Below are 22,882 nucleotides of genomic sequence, written 5' to 3'. Positions count from 1 at the left end.
CCTCATTATGTAATGTGCATTTTTTTCTGACTGTAATTTCTCTTAATGTGTATTCCCTTATGTTACTAGTGTTAAAATTCATTTAGCATTTAAATTTTTTACAATTGTTCCCAAGTCTTAATATATTCCATTCTTCCTTTCAGTTAACAGTAATCCTCAGTGTGATATCATATGCATATTTGATAATGGACTAGTTTTTGTAGTAAGTGGCAAATGAATGGGGCCAGTTGTTTGTTACACTTGCACTCAGCTATAGGCTTTCTGTGGGCCTTTTGCATCACAACCTACAGGAACCAATCAGCAAGAGAATCAGTGTGCTATGTTCGCGGAGCAAACAATGCCCCCAACCCCAGAATTCTGGAAGAACCCAGCAGGTCAAAAGAATCTGTGAAAGAAAAAGGTATAAGACAGTATTTCAGATTGTGACTGTGCATCTGGACTGCTGCAGGGTCTTGACTCGAACATTGATTTACAGATATTGCCTCTTGACCTGCTGAGTTGCTTCAGCATTCCGTGTTTGTTTTGTTGCTGATTCCAGCATCTGTCATCTCTTTTGTCTTTAAATAAAAGAATATTTCCTTTACGGATCAAATTGAAATACCCTTAATGAGACCAGGAAAGAGGTGTTAGCCAAGATATTTAATTTATTATCCAAATCATATAGATGGTAAGATAAAGATTGGGTTAAGTGGGTAAAGGAAGGTAGAATAGGATTCAGAGTGAAGGAGAGAGAGGAAGGCAGAGGAGAAGCATATTCATAAAACCTTTTAACAATGAATCAAGTCTGGGAGTCTTTATTTTCATGACAAGAGAGTTGGTATGATAAGTATTTCTGAAACATGACTGGTATCTAAAGCTGATATTAGAAAGTAAAGGAGTGTTCACTGTGACAATAAAAGATGGGCAGTAGTGAGATAACCTTGATACAGAAGAACAGATAGTGGAGTCAATTTGGATGGAGATAAAAGCTAAGGAGAGTCTACAGATGGAGCGCTAGGCCCCCTAAAGCACAAAAACTGTCCCAAACTATGTTTATTGCATTTCCCAAGTGTGCAAAGAGAAAAGTATAAATTCAATTATCAGGTGTTACTGAAGTTTGTAGTTGTGAGATCATGATCAAGATATTTGATGATGTAATACAGGTAAAACTATCTAGCATTACCATCTGGTGTAGTAGCATTCATAGGCCAGTATGCAGTGGAAAAAGAGAGGAAAATATAAACATAGGAGAAACATAGAAAACCTACAGCACAATATAGGCCCTTCAGCCCACAATGCTGTGCCAAACATGCTCTTACTTTAGAAATTACCTAGCGTTACCCATAGCCCCCTATTTTTCTAATCTCCATGAACCTAAATAGAGTCTCTTAAAAGACACTATTTTATCCACCTCCACTACCGTCACCGGCAGCCCATTCTATGCACTCACGATTCTCTGTATAAAAAACTTACCTCTGACATCTCCTCTGTACCTACTCCCAAGTACCATAAAACTGTGTCCTCTGGTGCTAGCCATTTCAGCCTTGGGAAAAAGCCTCTGACTATCCACACGATCAATGCCTCTCATCATCTTATACACCTCTATCAGGTCTGCTCTCATCCTCCATTGCTCCAAGGTAAAAAGGCCGAGTTCACTCAAACTATTCTCATAAGGCATGCTCCCCAATCCAGGCAACATCCTTGTAAATCTCTGCACCCTTTCTATAGTTTCCACATCCTTCCCGTAGTGAGATGACCAGAATTGAGCACAGTACTTCAAGTGGGGTCTGACCAGGGCCCTATATAGCTGCAACATTACCTCTCGCCTCTTGAACTCAATCCCACGATTGATGAAGGTCAATACCCCATATGCCTTCTCAACCATGCAGTCAACCTGTGAAGCAGCTTTGAGTGTCCTGTGGACTCGGATTCCAATATCCCTCTGATCCTCCACACTGCCAAGAGTCTTAATATTAATACTATACTCTGCCATCATATTTGACTTACCAAAATGAACCATCTCACAATTATCTGGGTTGAACTCCATCTGCCACTTCTCAGCCCAGTTTTGCCTCCAATCAATGTCACGCTGTAACTTCTGACACCCGTCCACACTGTCCACAACACCCCAACCTTTGTGTCATCAGCAAATTTACTGACCCATCCATCCACTTCCTCATACAGGTCATTATAAAAATCAAGAGAAGGGGTCCCAGAACAGATCCCTGAGGAACACCACTGGTGACTGACCTCCATGTAGAATATGACCCGTCTACAACCACTCTTTGCCTATTGTGGGAAAGCCAATTCTGGATCTTCAAAGCAAGGTCCCCTTGGATCCCATGCCTCCTTACTTTCTCAATACACTTTACATGGGGTACCTTATCAAATGCCTTGCTGAAATCCATATACACTACATCTACTGTTCGACCTTCATCAATCTGTTTAGTCACATCCTCAAAAAATTCCATCAGGCTCATAAGGCACTTAAGACAAAGGCACCTTTTTGAAAAAGCCATGCTGACTATTCCTAATCAAGTTATACCTTTCCAAATGTTCATAAATCCTGCCCCTCATAATTCTCTCCATCCACTTACCAACCTCTGACTAAGACTCACTGGTCCATAATTTCCTAGGGTATCCCTACTCCCTTTCTTGAATAACTTGAAGGTCCTTTTCCGTGGTGAATACTGAAGTAAAGTATTCATTAAGTACCTCCGCTACCTCCCCTGGTTCCATACACACTTTGCCACTGTTACACTTGATTGATCCTATTCTCTTATGCCTTATCCTCTTGTTCTTCACATACTTGTAGAGCCCTACATACTTGTAGGGTTTTCCTTAATCCTGCTCACCAAGACTTTCTCATAGCCCCTTCTGGCTCTCCTAATCTCATTCTGAAGATCCTTCCTGCTAGCCATATAATTTTCTAGATCTCGATCATTACCTAGTTTTTTGACCCTTTCATAAGTTTTTCTTTTCTTCTTGACTAGATTTTCTACAGCCTTTGTACAATATGGTTCCTGTAGCCTACCATCCTTCCCGTCTCATAAGAACATACCTATGCAGAACATCATGCAAATATCGCCTGAACATTTGCTGCATTTTTGCCGTACATTTCCCTGAGAACATTTACTCCCAATTTATGCTTCCAAGTTCCTGCCTGATAGCTTTATATATCCCATAACTCCAATTAAACATCTTCCTGACTTGTCTGCTCCTATCTCTCTCCAATCCTATGGTAAAGGAGATAGGATTGTTATCACTATCTTTGAAATGTTCTCCCACTGAGAGACCTGACACCTGATCAGGTTCATTTCCCAATACCAGATCAAGTCCAGCCTCTCCTCTTGTAGGCTTATCTACATATTGTGTCAGAAAACCTTACTGAACATGCCTAACAAACTCCACTCCATTTAAACCCCTTGCTCCAGGGAAATGCCAATCAATACTGGGGAAATAAAATTTCCCCTCATGACAACCCTGTTATTATTGCACCAATATAGTGAGGTAGTGGTCATGGATTCAATGTCCATTCAGAAATCTGATGGCAGAAGGGAGGAAATTGTTCCTGAAATGTGGAGTATGTGTCTTCAGACTCCGGTACCTCCTCCTTGATAGCAGCAATGCAAAGAGGGCATGTCTTGGGTGATGGGGGTAATTAATAATGGATACCACCTTTTTTAGACATCGCCTTTTGAAGGCATCCCTGATGCTATTAGATAATTGCCACAGAATGATTTTGAATGCTGAATCTCTTGGGCAGTACTGAATTTATGTGTCTTTGGAAGGAACAATAGAGCTTGGACATTTGTCAATATTCATCAGAAGCACACAGATTCCCACTTCTCTCTTGATACACCTGCTTCCATTCTGCCTGTTACAAGGATTCAATTCCAGTCTTGTTAATTTCTCTGGCTCCATCGTATCTATTCTAATTTCAAAACTTTTCACACCGTGCTTCTAAAATGACTTTTCTTTCTCTTATTAGTGAATTCCCATCTGTTGTCATCGATGATGTCTTATCTTAGTGGTTCCAGCATTTTCTTTTGTTTCAGGTTCAGCAACAACTGTGTTATCTCACAGTTTCAGCAATGCTTTTTTTTCTGCTTACCAGATTCATTCATCTTCCTCTTTTTACACTCTTCCAGACAAAGTAACTGTGATTAACAAGCACTCCGCACCTTTTCTTACACTGTATCAACCATATATGTGTTACTTAGACAATCTCTGTCTACTGTCCATCACTAACATCCCCTTTATTCTCTTCACCTCTTTGCAATTTAAAACATGTTGGTTATCTCACTTTTCCTGTTTTAATGAAAGGTCATTTAGCTTGAAGTATTAATTCTGATTCTGTCGCAATCTGGCCTGCTGAATATCTTCAATATTTTCTTTTTTATTTCTAAATTTCAGTATTTGCTTTTTTTGTTGCTTATGCACACCAACTTCCCGAGTTTTACATTTTCCTGTGCAATGGAAGTAATGGAGTTATGTGATATTTTTCCCTTATTAATGATGAGTTCTGGTATTTATTGTTATTCCTTTTGGTGAAATCAGGATATGGGACACACCCATTTCAAATGCTTAAACATCATTGCTAATAATGTATGACAGTGATCATTGTGGAGTATCACATTCCATCTTCCCTCAGTTTTTAGTACCAGAGATTGGTATTTTTTCAACCTATTTATTGCCCCTTCCGCACTTTTTCTCCAACTGTCTAATCCTCAGCCCTAATCATGAGCTCACAATGGGGTACCACATCAAAGCCCTTTTAGAAATCTATTACCCATGACTGCATTATCCATGCCTACTCTTCCCTCTTCCTCAAAGAATGCCATCAGTTGGTTAAGCATGAGTAGGTTTTTGGAACTAAGCTGAGCTGTTAATATTTTCTGACTCATGTTGAGCTAAATGCTCTGTGGTTTCCAGGTTTTGTTCTACCAATTTTTGTTCACTTTGTAATAACATTAGCTGTCTGCCAATACTCCGGTAGTTTCCTCTGTGCTACTGATCTTTAAATTAATAGAGCACCTTTGTTATTTCCTTCCTACTTTTCTTGAGAATGAACCTGGCTCTAAAGTTTTTCCCTTTTATCCTTATATAGTTTTTGCTATTCTGTCAATTATTTTCTCTGTACAATTGCATTGGTTGTCAGACCCGCAGTCCCTTTTTACTAGCTTGTTCAGTAAAAACTGAGACAAAGTGGTATGCTGTCAACCCATAAAAATTCTTGGCGCCTCATTCTCACTTTAGTTGTTATGCATCTGTGCATTGCATGCTTCATTGTTTTTTTATATATCTTTGCAATTTAGTTTTGTACTACCTCTTTGTCTTCCTGACTTTATTTATAGATTCTTCTTTTGTGTTCGATTTTGTCCTCCTTGGTTTAAATGCTTTTTGCATGCTGTTTTATTTAGATTCAGTTTTATCTTTCATTATTTATTCCCCTATGGTGCCTTCTAATTAGATTGTTTATTGCTAACTTTTAATTGAACTCATTATTACCTTTTCATCCATTTGCCACTGTTCCTGCTTTTACTTTTCAAAGCATTCTCCCATTTTGCCTTTTTTGGTTTCACTGTCAGCACCTCATTATTTGTTCTTTTTTCTGGAATCAATATCTCAGAATTAGAATCAGAATCAGGTTTATTATCACCGACATGTTACGTGAAATTAGTTAACTTAGCAGCAGCTGTTCAATGCAATACATAATCTAGCAGAGAGAGAAAAAAAACAAGTAAATCAATTACGTATATTGAATAGATTATTTTAAAATGTGCAAAAACAGAAATGCTGTATATTAAAAAAAAGTGAGGTAGTGTCCAAAGCTTCAAACTCCATTTAGGAATTGGATGGCAGAGGGGAAGAAACTGTTCCTGAATTGCTGAGTGTGTGCCTTCAGGCTTCTGTATCTCCTGATGGTAACAGTGAGAAAAGTGCATGCCCTGGGTGCTGGAGGCCTTTAATAAAGTACGCTGCCTTTCTGAGACACCGCTTCCTAAAGATGTCCTCTGGTACCCAAGATGGTGCTGACTAGATTTACAAACTTCTGCAGCTTCTTTCGGTCCTGTGCAGTAGCCCCTCCACACCAGTCAGTGATGCAGCCTGTCAGAGTGCTCTCCACGGTGCAACTATAGAAGTTTTTGAGTGTACAGGTATTTGTTGACATGCCAAATCGCTTCAGTCTCTGCCTTCTTTATGACTATATCAATATGCTGGGAACAGGTTAGATCCTCAGGGATCTTGACACCCAGGAACTTGAAGCTGTTCACTCTCTCCATTTCTGATCTCTCTATGTGTTCCTTCGTCTTTTAACCTACAGAATTCATAGCTGATTTTAATCCTTAAAATCAGTAGAATGCTCTCCTACTGTATTATTCTTAAATTTCCTGTCTTTTCTGATCAATTCCCGATTCTGTTTTGTGAAGATCGTTTTTGTGGGTTCCAAATCACCTTATTAGTGTCTATTAGATATGCTTGGAAAAGGGACAATTTTTTCTCATTTATGCTGTTTCTTCCTGTCACTTAATTTGCGAGGTTGAAATATACATTTGTTATTCTGTGCTTGCTAGTTACTTTGTAAACTTGCCTACTGATTTATTTCTCTAACGTTGAAGGTGAGTCAAAATAATTTGCAAACAGAAAGGGTTGCTACTCCATCAATAATGTTCAATTAGTGAGTGATCAGTGCAGATAGAGAATATGTGCTTGTGCCATATGTGCTAGGAGCTGCAACAGTGCCTTCATTTTATTACAAACTCAACAATTTCTCCCCCACTTCTTCCAACCGACCTACCCTTATTACATACTCCTCATCTCCCCATTCCTAGTTGTTGACACCCCTCATCAATCCCACCATGTAGTGGCAGTTATATACCATCACAGCCAAGGACCCTTGGAGATTGCTATAGAACAAAGCACTGACGATGGAGGACTGCATCTGCAACGAAAGCACAACGAAATGGAACAAGGGAGGCCACTGAGCAGTTGATGAAACACCATTTCTTTTGTGGCCTTTTCTCACCTGCAAACTGCTAAGCTTCTTAACATGAACAACCACTGTTTCTTTCGTTCTTCCATTCTTCATTAAAGAAATTGAAAATATTCTCCTGACATTTTGACAATGTAGTCTGTGAAAAATCAGCTATACAATGGATGAACATATCAAGTGTGATACAGATGACGATTCAATTTCCAAGCACAATGTTATGGTAAATTTCTTTGTCACTTGTAGGACTTTACTCAAAATATTTATTAATTTCTCTGCTACTCTGGCACAGTGGTTTCAGTAAAGGCGGTAAAGTCTTTCAGAAATCATTAAGGAAGAAATAGTGAAGCGCCTGGAAAGAACTGGATGCATCAGGTTGACACAGCAGGGATCCAGCAAAGGCAGATCCTGTTTGACAAACATACTGGAGTTCGTTGAGGATGTAATGAGTGCAGTGGTTAGAGGGCAACAGATGGATGTTATTTACTTGGATTTCCAGAAGGCATTTGATAAAGTGCTGCATAAAGATTTATCCATAAGATAAGGATGCATAGACTTGGGGATGATGCGTTAGCATGGATAGAGCATTAGTTAACTGATAGAAAGCAGAGAGTTGGGATACATGGGATTTACTCTGGTTGGTAGTCAGTGGTGAGTGGTGTCCCGCAGCGGTCGGTGCTGGGTCCTCAACTGTTCATGATAGAGGTAAACGATCTGGAAGAGGGGGGCGAGTATGTAGTGTATCGAAGTTTGCTGATACACTAAATTGAGTGGAAAAGTAAATTGTACAGAAGATACGGACAGTCTGTAGAGAGATGTACATAGGTTAAGTAAGTGGGCAAGCGTCTGACAGATGGAGTACAGTGTTGGTAAATGCAAGGTTATCCAATTTGAAATGAAAAATTAAAGAGCAGATTATCAATTTAATGGTAAAAAATTGCAGCATCCTGCTGTGCAGAGGGACTTGGGAGTGCTTGTGCATCAGTTGCACAAGGTTAGTTTGCAGATGCAGCAGGCTATCAAGAAGGCAAGTGGAATGTTGGCCTTCATTGCTAGAGGGATTGAATTTAAGAGCAGGGAGGTTATGCTGCAACTGTACAGTGTACTGGTGAGGCCACACCTGGAGTACTGTGTGCAGTTCTGGTCTCCTTACTTGAAGGAGGATATACTGGCTTTGGAGGTGATGCAGAGGAAGTTCACCGGGTTGATTCCAGAGAGGAGGGGGTTAGTCTATGAGGAGAGATTGAGTTGCCTGGGACTGTACTTGCTGGAATTCAGAAGAATGAGAGGAGATCTTATACAGACATATAAAATTATGAAAGAAATAGATAAGAAAGAGACAGGAAAGTTGTTTACACATGTATGTGAGAGATTCTCAAGATTCACGGGAGTAGATTTAGGGAGGAGATGAGGAGGAACTGCTTTTTCCAGAGGGTGGTGAATCTGTCCAATGAAGTAGTGGAGGCTACCTCAGTAAACATATTTAAGACTATATATTAAGTAAATATATTTAATATATTTAAGGTTGGATAGATTTTTGCATATTAGGGGAATTAAGGGATATGGGGAAAAGGCAGGTAGATGGAGATGAGTCCATGACCAAATCAGCCATGATCTTATTGGATGGCGGAGCAGGCTTGCCAGGCCAAATGGCCGACTCCTGCACCTTATTTCTTATGTTCTTATGAAAGATGATTTTTGAGAGTTATGTGGGGAAAGCAAGAAGAATTTTAGAGAAGTAAAAACACTTATTCACCCTTAATTCTATTATGATAGAACATAATTACTTCATGCACTCAATTCCTGGATTGATCCCTCTGGAGATGAAAGTTTCAGTAATTTTTCATTATATCTGTTGCACTGGGTGTTTCAGGACTTCTCCATAATGTCTAGAAAGGAAATCTTTAATGTACTTCCGAAACTTTTTCCTGGTGTCTGGTTGCATGAACATATTTTCTTTGAAGTATGCAAACACACTTTGATATTTAAGATCAGCTGGTGGGGGTATTTGAAGACATTTTTAATCTCTTCCTACTTCAGTCTGCAGTTCTCACCTGCTTTAAGAAGAATAGGGTTAACAGCCTGAATGATGAGTGCCCAGTGGCTTTGACATCCACAGTCATGAAATGCTTAAAGAGAAATACATTGACTTCATCCTCCCAGACAACCTTGGCCCACTGCTATTTGTATGCTTCTGAAATAGGTCCCTGCACTCATCTCTGGAGCATCTAGATAGTAAAGCAGCTTATGTAAGACTATTGTGTAGGGTTCTCAGTAATATTAACTGTAATGTTAACTGTTAACTGCTAATAATAAAATGGCCTCTGTAGTGTAAACTGATGAGGGAATGTTCTTTGTAGCTGAAATATTTGGGTTATAATTATAGATAACGGGGAACTAACCAATGGAAGTCATGTTATTCGATCTGTATGTGTGGGAACCTGGGTGAGTGCAGGGGAGATCGGCGAGGAGAGGCAAAGAGGAAGGACTTGCTGGAAGCACTCTGGTAGACCACTGTGGTTGGTCCCAGTCCGAGGAGGTGGAGTTAGGAGGAAATCGAATGGTGGATGGAGGATATTGCGTGAGCTCCAACCTTGTGCACGAACTGTGTAATCCTTATTCTTGGCACTTTTAAAAAATTTTATATTTTTGTTTCTCTACTAACCCCATAGTCACAGTAAAATTCATAAAGTGTGGAAGGTTAAATGTACGTTGTGTACTGCCTGATATTTTACGTTGTGGGTTGTACCGGGGTGCATTACGCAGCATCTACGCAAACGTGAGACACAGTTTGGTGGGCTGATGGTGGTTTCCCCTAGACAAACATGGGTTGATATAGCTGAGTGCTTCAATTGTTTATTGACCACAGGTCTGCCTTCATACTTTAAGTCCAATCGAACTCGTCTGCAGACTCCTAGACCTGGGACTCAATATCTCTCTTTGCAGTTGAATCCTTGATTTCCTGATCGGTAGACTGCAATCAGTAACCTCTGCCATGATCATTCACATCACTGCTGACCCACAAGGCTGAGTCCATAGCCCCCTACTCTACTTGCTATACACTCATGGCTGCCTAGCTGAAATCTGCTCTAACTCCATCCACAATTTTGTAGGTAACATCACTGTAGCGGGCAGAATCACAAATAATGATGAGTCAGAGTAGAGGAGGGAGACCCACCGACCCTTACCAATTTTGATTGGTGATCCATAAAAAACATTCTATCTGGATGCATCATGTCTCAGTATGACAACAGCTCTGCCCATGACTGCAAGAAACTGCACTGAGAACACAGCTCAACACATCATGGGAAGCAGCCTATCATCCATGGACTTGCTACACTTCTCACTGCCTCAGTAAAACAGCCAACATAATCAAAGGTCCCTGGACATGCTCTGCTCTCCTACTTCCATATGGCCTTCCATGCGCTAACCTACACTCTCTTTATATCATCTTCCATGCTCTAACCTATACACTCTTTAATATCATCTTCCATGGTCTAACCTACACCCTCTTTATATCATCTTACATCCAAATGCCCTTTTCTCTTTCTCTCCAACCCATTCTCTCTCTCATTGTTATATTTGAACAGATTGGTTATCAACAAATTGTGTGTTTGTTTTTGAAAGTTACACCATCCTCAGTGTTTTTTTGCATACTTGTCCACATGAAGTTATCTAACAGGTGCTGAAATCCATTTTTTTGCTGACTTTAAAGCTTGTGTACAGATCAGTTGCTGCCAAATGTGAAGTGGCTATTAATCATGATATCGATAGCATGATGTTCTTCAACTGTCTGGTTTAGTTACAGATCCTCTGTAACTAAATAATAAAGTATACATTTATAACCAGGAGAAAGGAGAGAGTAACAGAGAAGAGTAAGAAAGAAATATATGCGCAGATCATTAGCAGCAGCTTAGTCATGGAAGTATTTGAGATGATGGAGAAATGGGAGGAAAGAACCAGCATGTGAATATCGTCAGCTACAATAGCTTCAGCCCTGGCGATAGCTACAGTTTTGGCATTGGCCATACCCGGTTAATTATTATAAGTTGGAGGCAGGCCATTACCCTCAAGCTGGTTTCTGCTGCCTGTGATTATGTGTTAACATCTCTGAAAGAGGGAGGGAAATATGTAATTGAGAATTCCTTTGGGTTATGTGGTTATAATGTTTACCTTCAACAGTCAAATGGTTTAATTATGTTGAAATTGCACTGCAACTGAAGATGAGAGCAGATAGCTTTGATGAAATGGCATGTTCCCAATAGGCTCACTGTTGTACCATGAAGTACCTTGCGCGGTAAAAATGATCTAATGATAACACAGAAAGTTTCTCTTGCTCATTTCAGGCTAAGTAACTTTTTATTATATGTTAACTGTTGTCAGATACTCTTGGACTGAAAAATTAAGAATTAAAAGTCTCATTCCTTGGGGTTTTAATTGAGCCCAAGATCACTCAAGAAAATAAGAGTAGGAATAGGCCAACAGGCCCACCATGCCTGCCCACCATTCAATATGATCTTGGCTGATCTACACTGGCCTCAACTCCTTTGTGTACCCATTTAACTACTTCTAATTGTCATTGTCTATCTTCTGCAACCCTCTTTGGGAGGGATTCACTATCCTCTGTGAAAAGAAATATTTGTACACCTCCTTTTTAAATATCCATCGCTTATCCTGTGCTTGTGTTCTCTCTTTTGGGATTCTTCTACTCATGAAAACGTCTCAACATTTACCCTGTCAAATCTCCTCATGATTTTATATGTCTCAATGTCTCAAATATGGTTATTCTCACATTTTAAACTCCAAAATATATAGATCCAAATATTTTGACAGTCTTTATAGAATAATCCTCTCATCTCAGGAATTAGTTTAGTGGGTCTCCTTTAGACTGCCTCTGACGCTACGTTTTTAGATAAGTGGACCAAAACTGGATGTGGATTTCTGCTTATGGCCTCACCAGCAGCCAGTATAACTGTAAAAACCTCCCTAATTTTAAACTCCACCCACTATTCAATAAATGTTAACATATTGTTTATATACTGAACTACCTGTTGAACCTGCCTGCTAACTGTTCATGTACAAAAAAGCCTAGGATCTTCTATATGTTACTTATTCGCAGTCTTTTTGTCTAGATTATAATCCACTTTTTGCTCCAATCTGTCTCCTCCTCCAGGTTTTTAATATAAAAATTAAAGAATTGATCCCTGGGTACTCCACGAATTACATCCAATTTGAAACATCAGTTAATTCCAACTCTCTGCTACTTGTTTATTGGTCCATTTTTCAGTCCATGTTAACATATTTCTTCAAATACCATGAGTTGTTAATGTTTATATCAACCTCTAATGTGGCATCTTGTCAAATACCTTCTTGAACTCTAAATACACTGCATCTCAAGATTCTCCTTTATGGATTTCTTCCAGTTATATCCTCATTGAATTAACAAATTTATCAAATGCTTTATCTTTTGTTAAATCATGTTGGTCTGATTCGATTATATTCCATTTCGTAAATGATTATTTCCTTTTTGACTCCTGGCCCAGTGATTTCTTAAGATGAAAACAAATTTTATGGTCTTTTTTCACTTCCCTTTAATACAGTTTTTTCCTTCTCCTTATTTTTCATTTTGATTTGGCTTTCAATTCTAATGTCTACTTTCTGATCACTTCACAACACATCAACTGGATTTATTTAGATACGCAGTTAGTTTCTCTGTTCACACAGATCTTGCAGACTCTGTAGAGGGTGCTACAGCATTCCCACAGCTCACAGCAAACTAAAGCAAGCTGTTGCAACCCTGACCAAAGGGTGGGTGGTAGATGATGCAAGGCTATGTAGATGGAATTGCACTTTAAAACAGACAGTTTGACTTAGATCATTTACCTTTTCTGGAAACTCTATTCATTGTTTATAATAAATATGAGTTTAAAATATATAAATATGTTTATTTATAGAGAGAAATAAGCAATACGAAATTTGATTTTAGAATACTTGAAATGGTTAAAATTCACATGCAATTACTCTACCAATTCTATTAATTTTAAAGGAACCTTTTCTCCCTCAATAGGTGTTATGTTGATAGGTGTCATAATGACTACTGCTCAATTGCTCAGAAGCTGTTGAAATTTTCAGTGTTAGTATGATGTAATATTTATCAGAGCATAGTGGATTCTTGCCATGTCTGTAAACTTGCCAACTAAGGAACATTGTTGGACTTTAAAAACACAAGTGTAAATTTTACCAAATAGGTTGCCACAATAGAAAAATACACTCACCACTCCAGGGTGACTGGAGAAGGGCATTAAATCTAGACATATCACTAATGACTGTAAACCATGGCAAGATAATTTAATTTCCCTTTTGTATGTACTTGTATGCAAGCTTTCACAAGTTATATAAACTCTTTTTCACAAGAATTATTGCAGAACATATTTCGAATGTAATCTCATGGAATTTTAAAATTGTTAAATAGGGTCTGGCTTTCTTATTAACCCTGATATCTTTACACCTGGAATTTATGGCTTTAGGCCCTTTTTAGAACTCCAAAGCATAATTTAAAGTGTTAGTTCAATACTTTTAGATGATATGTTAACTGAGGCTTGATAGTCTTTCGAGATGAATAAAAAGATTTGGGTAAAATGTAGTCAACTTTTTCATTTCCTGTCAACATCTCCTTAAGATATTTTATAAAACTCTGATTATGTATCTTCTTTTATATAAATTGTCAAATTTAGCAGAAGTAATGTAATGTAATAAATGAATTAAATGCAGTATTTTTATACCTAAATGCTTACATTAATCTGTAGGTAATATACACATTTTAATATAATTTAGACTTTACTATTTTTCCCTTCCATGAAACTTCTATATCAGTCAAAAACACTCATTTTAAGCGGGTATCACAAAGAAAAGTGCATCCTCAACATACTTCTATATGTTTTTGATAAACCTGAGATCAAGTTGAGTATAGTAGCATGATATAAACCCCTGATATCATCTTAATCTACATACTGCTGACATTACTCATAGTAGGATGTAAAGACCTGAGCATGATATACTAAGTACTGCCTTACTATGATATGTGCAAACACTGCAGTCAATTAACCGTGAAGTAGTTATCACTAGTTATCTGTTCAATGCCATTGTTAAAAAAGTTACTGTCAGAGTTTCCCCACTCCACTGCATTTGGCTCTTCGCTTCACAACTGACATGCATTGAATATTGTTTGTATTGATTAGATATGAAATAACTTGACTTCAGGATGGTTATTACAGGTTGGAGTACATTTTATGTGGTGTGATTGCATGTTGATATCTGCCAATCAACTCATCTGTCACTGAATTTTAACTATAAACTGTGTAATTTAGATTCTTAAGTTTTTAAATTGTACTTTGTAGATTTTAAAAAATGTATTATTTGAAATGGTAATTTTTTTGTTTCTTTTCCAATTCTGCGTTCTCAATTCAGTTTCGTTTTATTTATATTTTCTCTTCCTGATTTGACATTTTCACCTGCTTTAATTCACCCATCTTCGCAGCACTTCTGCTGTTTGCATCCCATATTTACTTGATTAAGGAGGTGCATACCTTGTTGGTTACCTTGTTCAGCTTTCCTCACTTCACTGTTATCAGTTGCAATAATGACGATTGAATGAGCAAATGCTGCAGGGCAAACTAACTAATGGCCAATGGTATAAGGTGTTCAGCTAGAGACAGTGGCAGAATTGAGCCCTGGTGTCTGACACTGTAATGCTGTTACATCAACTGCAATTCTACAGTGCTGCCCCAGTGTTCTGTCAGCTACAACTCAGTGATGTGTGCAATGTCATACCTGCCAATTTCTAACTGTATTACAAGATCATCTACATTATTTATATACTGTATGCGTCCAAGTACAACACCTTCAGTCTTCTTTTAACTACCCTTTTTTCTGTTTTGTCTCCATGTTGTTTAATGAGACATATGGGACATTAGGGACATTAACTAATGGGGGATTTGAAGACCACACAATTAACATTGTACGTTTTCACAAATAAAACAGCCGAGGCCATTTATGTTTGAAAAACAGTAACGATTCATTTATTAAACACCAAAAACTGAACACAGTGCATGGTAAAAGTCCTTTATGTAATTACCTCATCATAACAGACTAGCCTCTTAAAGTGAACCCAACCTAATGTCAGTGGTGGTGAATTCTATATGTTTCCACCAACTACATTACCCTACAATATCACTAATTTCACCTGCCATTTATTTGAATGTTCATTAAGGCTTGCCAGGCATGAACTACCTTTCCAAATCCAGTTCTGTATTTGCTTTTACTGAACTAGAGAGTGCCTGCCCGTCACCTTCACTCCATTATTTTTTCTCTGTGTTGACCCTACTTTCCTCTACTGGTCCTGAGGGATTAAGTGAGCTGGATGAATTAATTCTGCACATCTCCTGCAAAGTGAAGTCAAAATATATTAAATCTCTCTGCTTCTCCAAGATCTTTATTTGTTTCCTTTATGCCTCCTCTGGAAAAGCATTTCTTCATATTTCTCTCCTTCTAATTTACGTTTACATTTTTCTACACAGCCTCCTAGATCTGTTAATATTCTGCACAGGTACATACAGTCATTGTCATATGACTTTTTTTGCCAGATTTTGATAGAGCTTCTCCATAACAATGTCCAGATTATTCATATTCATGAAGCAACAATCCTACCACAACAATTTCTCGGCCTGAAACGTCGACTGTACTCTTTTCCATAGATGCTGCCTGACCTGCTGAGTTCCTCCAGCATTTTGTGTGTGTTGCCTGGATTTTCAGCATCTGCAGATTTTCTCTTGTTTGTGACAAATATTTCTCTGTTGCATTTGAAAATTAGAGTATTATTCCATCCTTCTAGTAACTTATTAGAAATTATCTGCTTTAAAGTGAACGGTGCTAGGATTTTATTGAATTAATGATAGCTACTTTCTATAAATAAATCATTTTTTTATAGAACTCTATTTTCTTCTCCTACAGACACAAATTTTGTACTTGGGAATGCCCAGATCGTGGACTGGCCTATTGTGTACAGTAATGATGGGTTCTGCAAATTATCTGGATATCATCGAGCAGAAGTTATGCAGAAGAGTAGCACTTGCAGGTATTTAAAGATGTGATGGCATTTTATTTTTTTTCTCGAAGTAAAATGTACTCTACTGCATCATACTAATTTGTATGAAAACAAATGATTTTCTAGAACAAATTTTACATTAATATTCACTTGCAACTTACATACAGTTGTTTGTTTGAATGTACATAGCAATATGTTTTGCTTGGGGATTCAACATCGAAGCCTGTGGTTGAGCTTCATTCAGAGCAACTAACACCTGACGTATTGTAATCGAAGCTGTAGGTTAGAGAACAGAGCATATGTTTTGTTGCATGTTTTGGTCTGGTAAGCTTAATCTCTTCAGAAATGCATACTGTCATCTGTAATATTTGAACAATTGCTTTCTTTCCCTCAGTCAGCTCTCTCACGCCCTCTGTACTCTATCTCTCTCTTTTCCTCTGTAACCCCTATCACCTCTCTGTTTCACAACACAAGAAAATCTGCAGATGCTGGAAATCCAGAGCAACACACACAAGATGCTGGAGGAACTCAGCAGGCCAGGCAGCATATATGGAAAAGAGTAAACCATCTACATTTTGGGCAGAGACCCTTTGTCAGCTCTCTGTTACTCCACATTATCTTCCCCTTCCATTACTCCTTCTCCACAACCCTTATATCTTTTACTTTATCTATCATGCCCACTCTCCCTCATCTTTTGCTGTCTTCTTCCTTTTCACACTTCATTTCTCTCTTTCTTTCTCTTCTTCCTTCCCCTACCCACCTCATTCTCTCCCTCCTCCCTCCCCTACCACCTCATTCACTCCCTCTCCCTCTCTCTTGTCCTTTCTCTCCCCACTCCCAGATGAGTGTTTTGTATTTTCCTGCTGCTGAAACCCCGTAGAGCAAGATTTAGTCCAAGACACACTTTTTCATTCTAATTTTTATAATGTAAGATAGGATGTACTTGCCTTAGAGGGAATACAGGGAAAATTACATGACTGTTTTCAGGGCTGGCAGATTTGCTATAAGAGGGGAAATTGAGTAGTCTGGGAATGTGTTCTTTGGCTTTCAGAAGAATGAGATCTTAGCTGCATGCAGAGAGGATGTTACCTCAGACTGAGGAGTCTAGGACCAGGTGGCACAGTTTCAGAATAAAGATTAGGCCATTTAATACTGAGATGAGCGGAAATTTCTTTACCAAGAAGACAGTGAATCTTTGGAATTTTCTACCTGGAGGGTTGTGGAGGCTCAGTCACAATGTTTATTCATTTTTTAAAATATTGATTTTTTAATATATAAAAGGAATCAGGGAGAAGATCAACCACAGGATTTCTCTTCCTTTTTCTTATATTCTTACATTCTTACGTGTGTACCATCAATAAAATTTACTTCAGCTAATCCTTGGACTGCATCTTTTAAATGTATGATTACTACCAACAACAGGGCAAAGGAAAGCAAGTGTATAGTAATGTAACCACCTATGGATTCACTTCCGAACATCATAGAATATTGACATTGATGCTAAATGAACTTCCTCTATTTTTAATGTCCTCAAACCTCATACCTAACAGTGCCATGGAAGTAGCTTAACCAAGATTGTAATGCTGAAAAAAATGTAGCAGCCCATCAAAAGAATCAGAGATAACCTCTAAATGATGTATTTTCTGGATGAACCATGCCAACGTATATAAACAAGTCTCCACATTTCACACCTTATCTTTCTTATTCTTTATTGCTTGTTATCTCTGTGCCCCCTTGGCCACAACTGACACTAAACCAAATACTGTCATGAGTCATAATTAAAAATGTCAACTGGTCATTCCCTCCAGTGCCTTGTGCATGCCCTTGCTTTGAGGGACGTAGTTTGCAAATTGTACCCGTTGCTCTCCTATTGACAGCAATACAACTGATGGAAGGCTGGTAACTACCTGTGGAGAAGGTAACTACCTGTGGAGAAGGTCACTGATGGACTTCTTGACATCCTGTGGGAAAGGTCCTCTTTCCTCCTTTTCCCAAAGTCAAACAAGTCCTCGGAGATTTATGTCTGAAAATTGGAGTGCCCATTCAGACATGGCTACCAGGAAGCTACTAAAATTTCTGAAAGAACTTCTGTCACTCATTGCAGCTACACAGTAATTTCTCTTTAAGAGATGGAAAAACCTGAGAGGTAACCTGTATTAACTATTTTCGACTGACAGTGGTCAGTCACAAAGTTAGGTCTTGTTATGGTGCATCAAAGTGAGCAATGATGCAGTTAATAGTGGCTGATCACAGAACTGTAAGGGAGGTTACTCTTTAGAATTTAGTTGGACATTATGTAAATGGGACTGGCCAGTTGTGCTATATGATTCTAACACGTTTTCCAGTGCTGTCCAAATTTACTTTCATGCAGTGCATGGTGTAATCACATCTTTTGAAAATTAAAAAAGGTATGGGGTGGCTTTGTAATTACTGGAATAGAGCTTTCATTTCTGAAGTGGCTTTGATGTACAAGGAATATCCTGTGAGTCTTCCACGGGGTACATCAGCTTCAAAAGAATGGTCTTCTGATTAAGCATTCAAGACTTAGGAAAGAAAAATCAAAAGTAATTGATGTGGGAACCTAACTCTAATTTAAGAGTCGCTTTATAAAAGGACTGTGTGTGCTTGACTTTTTCATTAAAGAAGTTCCACACAGAAAGATTTTTTGGAGCATAGTTCCAATTAGAAGTCTGAGTAGCAAATTTACAAAAAGAAAGAATGATGGAATAACGTTTATGATTTTTGATTCTGCTTTTTGTTCCTGGAGATGGTCAGTCCAATTCGGTATTAGCAGTTCACCACCTAATTTTTTAGGCAAGAGGCGAAACCACATTTGTCAGGAGATTTTTGAAATCTGATGTCATCAGTGTTGAACTTGTCTGTGCTCTTATCCACCATATCTAAGGTTATGTTCAGTAGTCTTTGAAAGGTTGCTGTGATGCGTGGGAACTTTGCACACTTTTGCAATGGGTTACGTATTGCCTGTGTAGGAGCCACCAAAGCATCCCAGGGAGATCAGTACTCTTGGTAGAGCACTGCTGTTAAACAACTGTTATTCTGTGGGGTTCAGTGTTACCTCAGCCTGGTGTTTTTAACAAGAGCAAAATAAAAAAAAACAAGGAACTCAGAATTGAAGTGAAAGATGGAAATGTTAAATGTGAAATTGTATATAATGTTATGTTTTACATTTGCTCTTTTGAAGCTGTGTATACCAATAATCAAATTTAATGTGGTGGTGTTCACCAAGTTACCAATATTTACCAGCATTCTAATTACATTTCAATTTTAATTTATGTTCGTAGCTTCATGTTTGGGGAATTAACAGACAAAGAAACAACTGAAAAAGTACAACAAACATTTGAAAACTATGAGATCAACTCGTTTGAAATCCTCATGTATAAAAAGAACAGTAAGTAAAATATTTAATTCAGAACCTATTTTAAATGTCATCAAAAATTCATAATATAGATTTAATTTTGACAGAAATTTAGATAATATAAGTGAACACAATTAAGAAATGGGTATTTCATTTGGTTCATGCTAAATAATTACTTTTCATTTAGGTGTACTTTGCAAGAATATCATGCTTTTTAGTATTCTTACAAATATATGGCATATTTTTATCTTGATTAAACACATATATCAAATGTGTTACACAAGATGTCACAATTTCTGAGCAGAACATTAATCAATCATAATTTTTAACAGCATTGTGTCATGTTTGCAGGAAATGCGTTCAGTTTTTAAAAAGTAAATTGATGCTGTAAAACTAATTTAATATAAAGGTTCTAAAGCTGACAACACCAAAAATAGAAAAATTATCTTTCCATCTGATTTCTTCACCAAGAAGTGTTTTGATCCATTTATATAATTTATGTTTCCTTTTCATGCATTTGCTTTTTATTAAACTTGTTTTTTGTTCAAAAACAAAAAAGACTGTATGTCGCTCTTTCAAGCTGAGTTTAGAATTCATATTTAATGAAACTGGTTAATGTAGATTGAAACTCATAAGTCTCTATATGGATCTATTGCAGTACCTTAAAGGAGCACGGTGAGGAATGTGCTGAGAATGCATAAAGCAGTATGCTCAAAATAGCTCATGATGGAAATTAAATCTGTATATCCCAATGTTCATGCACAGGTAGTCAATGCTTTCACCAGTGTATTTAAAACACAGACACAAAATATCTCTTTCAGTATGATTACACTTTATTTAGCAGGCCATTCTTTTTACTTTAATGAATTCTATATTCTCTTTGATGTATTAGATGTATATTCTCTTATTAATGGTTATGTGCACATTCAGTATGTGCACAGCATGTAGCACAAAGGAAAAGGTACATTTGACATCTTAACTGTTCATTTTGATAGGGACCCCAGTTTGGTTCTTTATGAAGATAGCTCCTATCCGGAATGAACAAGACAAAGTGGTATTATTTCTTTGCACCTTCAGTGATATCACAGCTTTCAAACAACCAATTGAAGATGATTCATCCAAAGGTAACTGTTCTAACCTTTTTGACATTTGAATTATAAATTGTACTCCCTTGGAGGTAATTAAAATTCAACCATTTAAAAATATTAAAGAGCTTAGAAATGATCTTCAATCACAGTATGAAAAGGTGCTCCTGAATTTGAAATAATAAAAGGAAATGCTTGAATACCTCAACGGGTCATGGAGTGTCTGTAGAAAGAGAAACAGTCAGTGTTTCAGGTCTATGGTGCTTTATCAAAGTTGGAATGCAAAAAATGAAAGTTGGTTTTCAATAGAATGGTGGGGGGAGCTAATGTGTAGAATGAAGGGAATGACTGTAATAGAATATGTCAAAATGGTGCCAATTTAAGTTAGCAGTATAAGTGTTTTGGTCTATGTAATGAGTTACCTGCCAAGCATGTTAGATTTGAGTAAGTAGGACAAAATCTGAGCCAATAGTCTTATCACATTAGCATGACACAGAGCAAGAAGCTAATGCTTGAAGAACATTATTGGGAGGGATATCAGGGTAAAAGAGCTTAACGCTGGAAAACAGATCATGGGAAAGATGCAGAGAAGTTAAATTGTTGAACTGAAGAAAGTCACGATTATTTATCTCTGGGAAAGACTCAAAAAAACCTTGGGTGCATTTTAGAAAGGAATGCTTACTGATCAGAGGAGTGAAGTTGTGATCACCGAAGATGATGAGAAAAAATTACAAGGAAACAGTTAATGGTTCAGACATGAATGGACTCTTTACGTTAAGAACAGAAGAACATAAGAAATAGGAGCAGGAGTCGGCCATCTGGCCCGTCAAGCCTGCTCCGCCATTCAGTAAGATCATGGCTGATCTCGCCATGGACTCATCCCCACCTACCTGCCTTTTCCCCAATTCCTCTTAATTAACCCTTAATTAAGTTCTGCTTTTGCACACAATTGTGTTGTTTGTTAATTGCATAAGCACTAAATAAAATCTCGTGAAGAATTCATATTGATAAGAAAATTGACATTACTGAATGAGTCTGCGTGAGAATGTGGATAGGCACATCAGAAGCAATTTGATTGAGCTTATTCAATTTGGTTGAGTTTAGGATAAAATTCTATTTCATAGAGCATAAAAAATTTATTGATCTAAATAATTTTAGAGTGTCTGATGTTTGACTACTCTGCAGAATTTTTTATTCATTTATTTAAAAAATCTCATGGACGTTGCTGGTATCGTTCACAGAACTTTAAAAGAAACTTCTGCATTTGAAATCTGGGAAAATCAGCAGGCAACAATAGAGTAATTTTTCCATTCAATCAGTTATAGTTTTGGATTGTAGAATGCTTGACTCATGTTACCAATCATCCTGTGCTGGCTCCATGGACACATAAACTCAGCTATTTCATGACTGCATTTCTAGAGCCATCCTACAGATTCAGAATCAGGTTTAGTATCACCATAATATCATCATGAAATTTGTTAACTACACAGCAGCAGTACAATGAAATACATGATAAATAAATATAGAGAATAAAACAGAGTTACATATTCAATTGCTAAGTTAAAATAAGTCATGCAAAATGGCAGAAACAAAAAAGTAGTGAGGTAGTGTTCATGGGTTCATTGTCCATTTAGAAATCGGACGGCAGAGGGGAAGAAGCTTTTCAAGAATCACTGTGTATGTGTTTTCAGGCTTCTTTACCTCCTTCCTGATGGTAACAGTGTGAAGAAGGCTGTCTTGGGTGGTGGGAATCCTTAATGGTGGACACTGTCTTCCAAAGGCACCGCTCCTTATCAGTGTTGAGGCTGGTATCCATGATGGAGCAGACTAATTTCACAATTTTCTGCAACTTATTTCGATCCTATGCCGTAAACCCCACCCCCAATGCCACATGGTGATGCAGCCAGTCAGAATGCTTTCCACCACCAGAGTGTGCTACAAAATCAGCCAGGCCTCTGGGCAAGGCCTCATCCTCTGCGGTACCCTGACGGCCTTCAGCAGTGTATGAAGCACCCCAAAGCAGTTAAAATTGATATCAATATTTAATTAAAAATGAAACTAATGAAATAATTATATATTACAAACTGTTACAAATTAATTACATTTATAAATGTAAAATGAAATATAGAAAGATAATGAAGAAACTTAGTTGATCACACATTTTGCATGCAGGCTAGTCACCTGTCCAAACAAATAGAGCCACACAAAATGTGACCACATTGGTGAATGTAAAGATGAGGAACCAATTACTAGATGTATCTGGCCTCTTTGCTCAGTAAGTTTTAGAGTGCTGGTGGACCCACCATTGAGCAAGAGATTGAATGTAGACATCTACATTTCTGCAT

The 22,882-nt window shown here is 37.8% G+C and overlaps 1 protein-coding gene across 2 annotated transcripts in view; it reads left to right on the top strand.

Annotated features, from left to right (window-relative positions):
- The window catches only part of kcnh1a (potassium voltage-gated channel, subfamily H (eag-related), member 1a), a 260,110-nt gene that overhangs the window by 10,896 nt on the left and 226,332 nt on the right, over positions 1-22,882 (top strand). For both annotated transcript variants that reach the window (XM_059985791.1, XM_059985790.1), the window contains exons 2-4: positions 15,983-16,106; positions 19,379-19,485; positions 20,448-20,576. In XM_059985791.1, the coding sequence (XP_059841774.1) occupies positions 15,983-16,106; positions 19,379-19,485; positions 20,448-20,576 (360 nt within the window). The remainder of the gene's footprint in view (positions 1-15,982; positions 16,107-19,378; positions 19,486-20,447; positions 20,577-22,882) is intronic.

This window comes from Hypanus sabinus, chromosome 12, assembly GCF_030144855.1.
Source record: "Hypanus sabinus isolate sHypSab1 chromosome 12, sHypSab1.hap1, whole genome shotgun sequence".
In the NCBI taxonomy this organism is placed as follows: Eukaryota; Metazoa; Chordata; class Chondrichthyes; order Myliobatiformes; family Dasyatidae; genus Hypanus; species Hypanus sabinus.
This window is presented reverse-complemented; position numbering and strand designations above follow the sequence as displayed.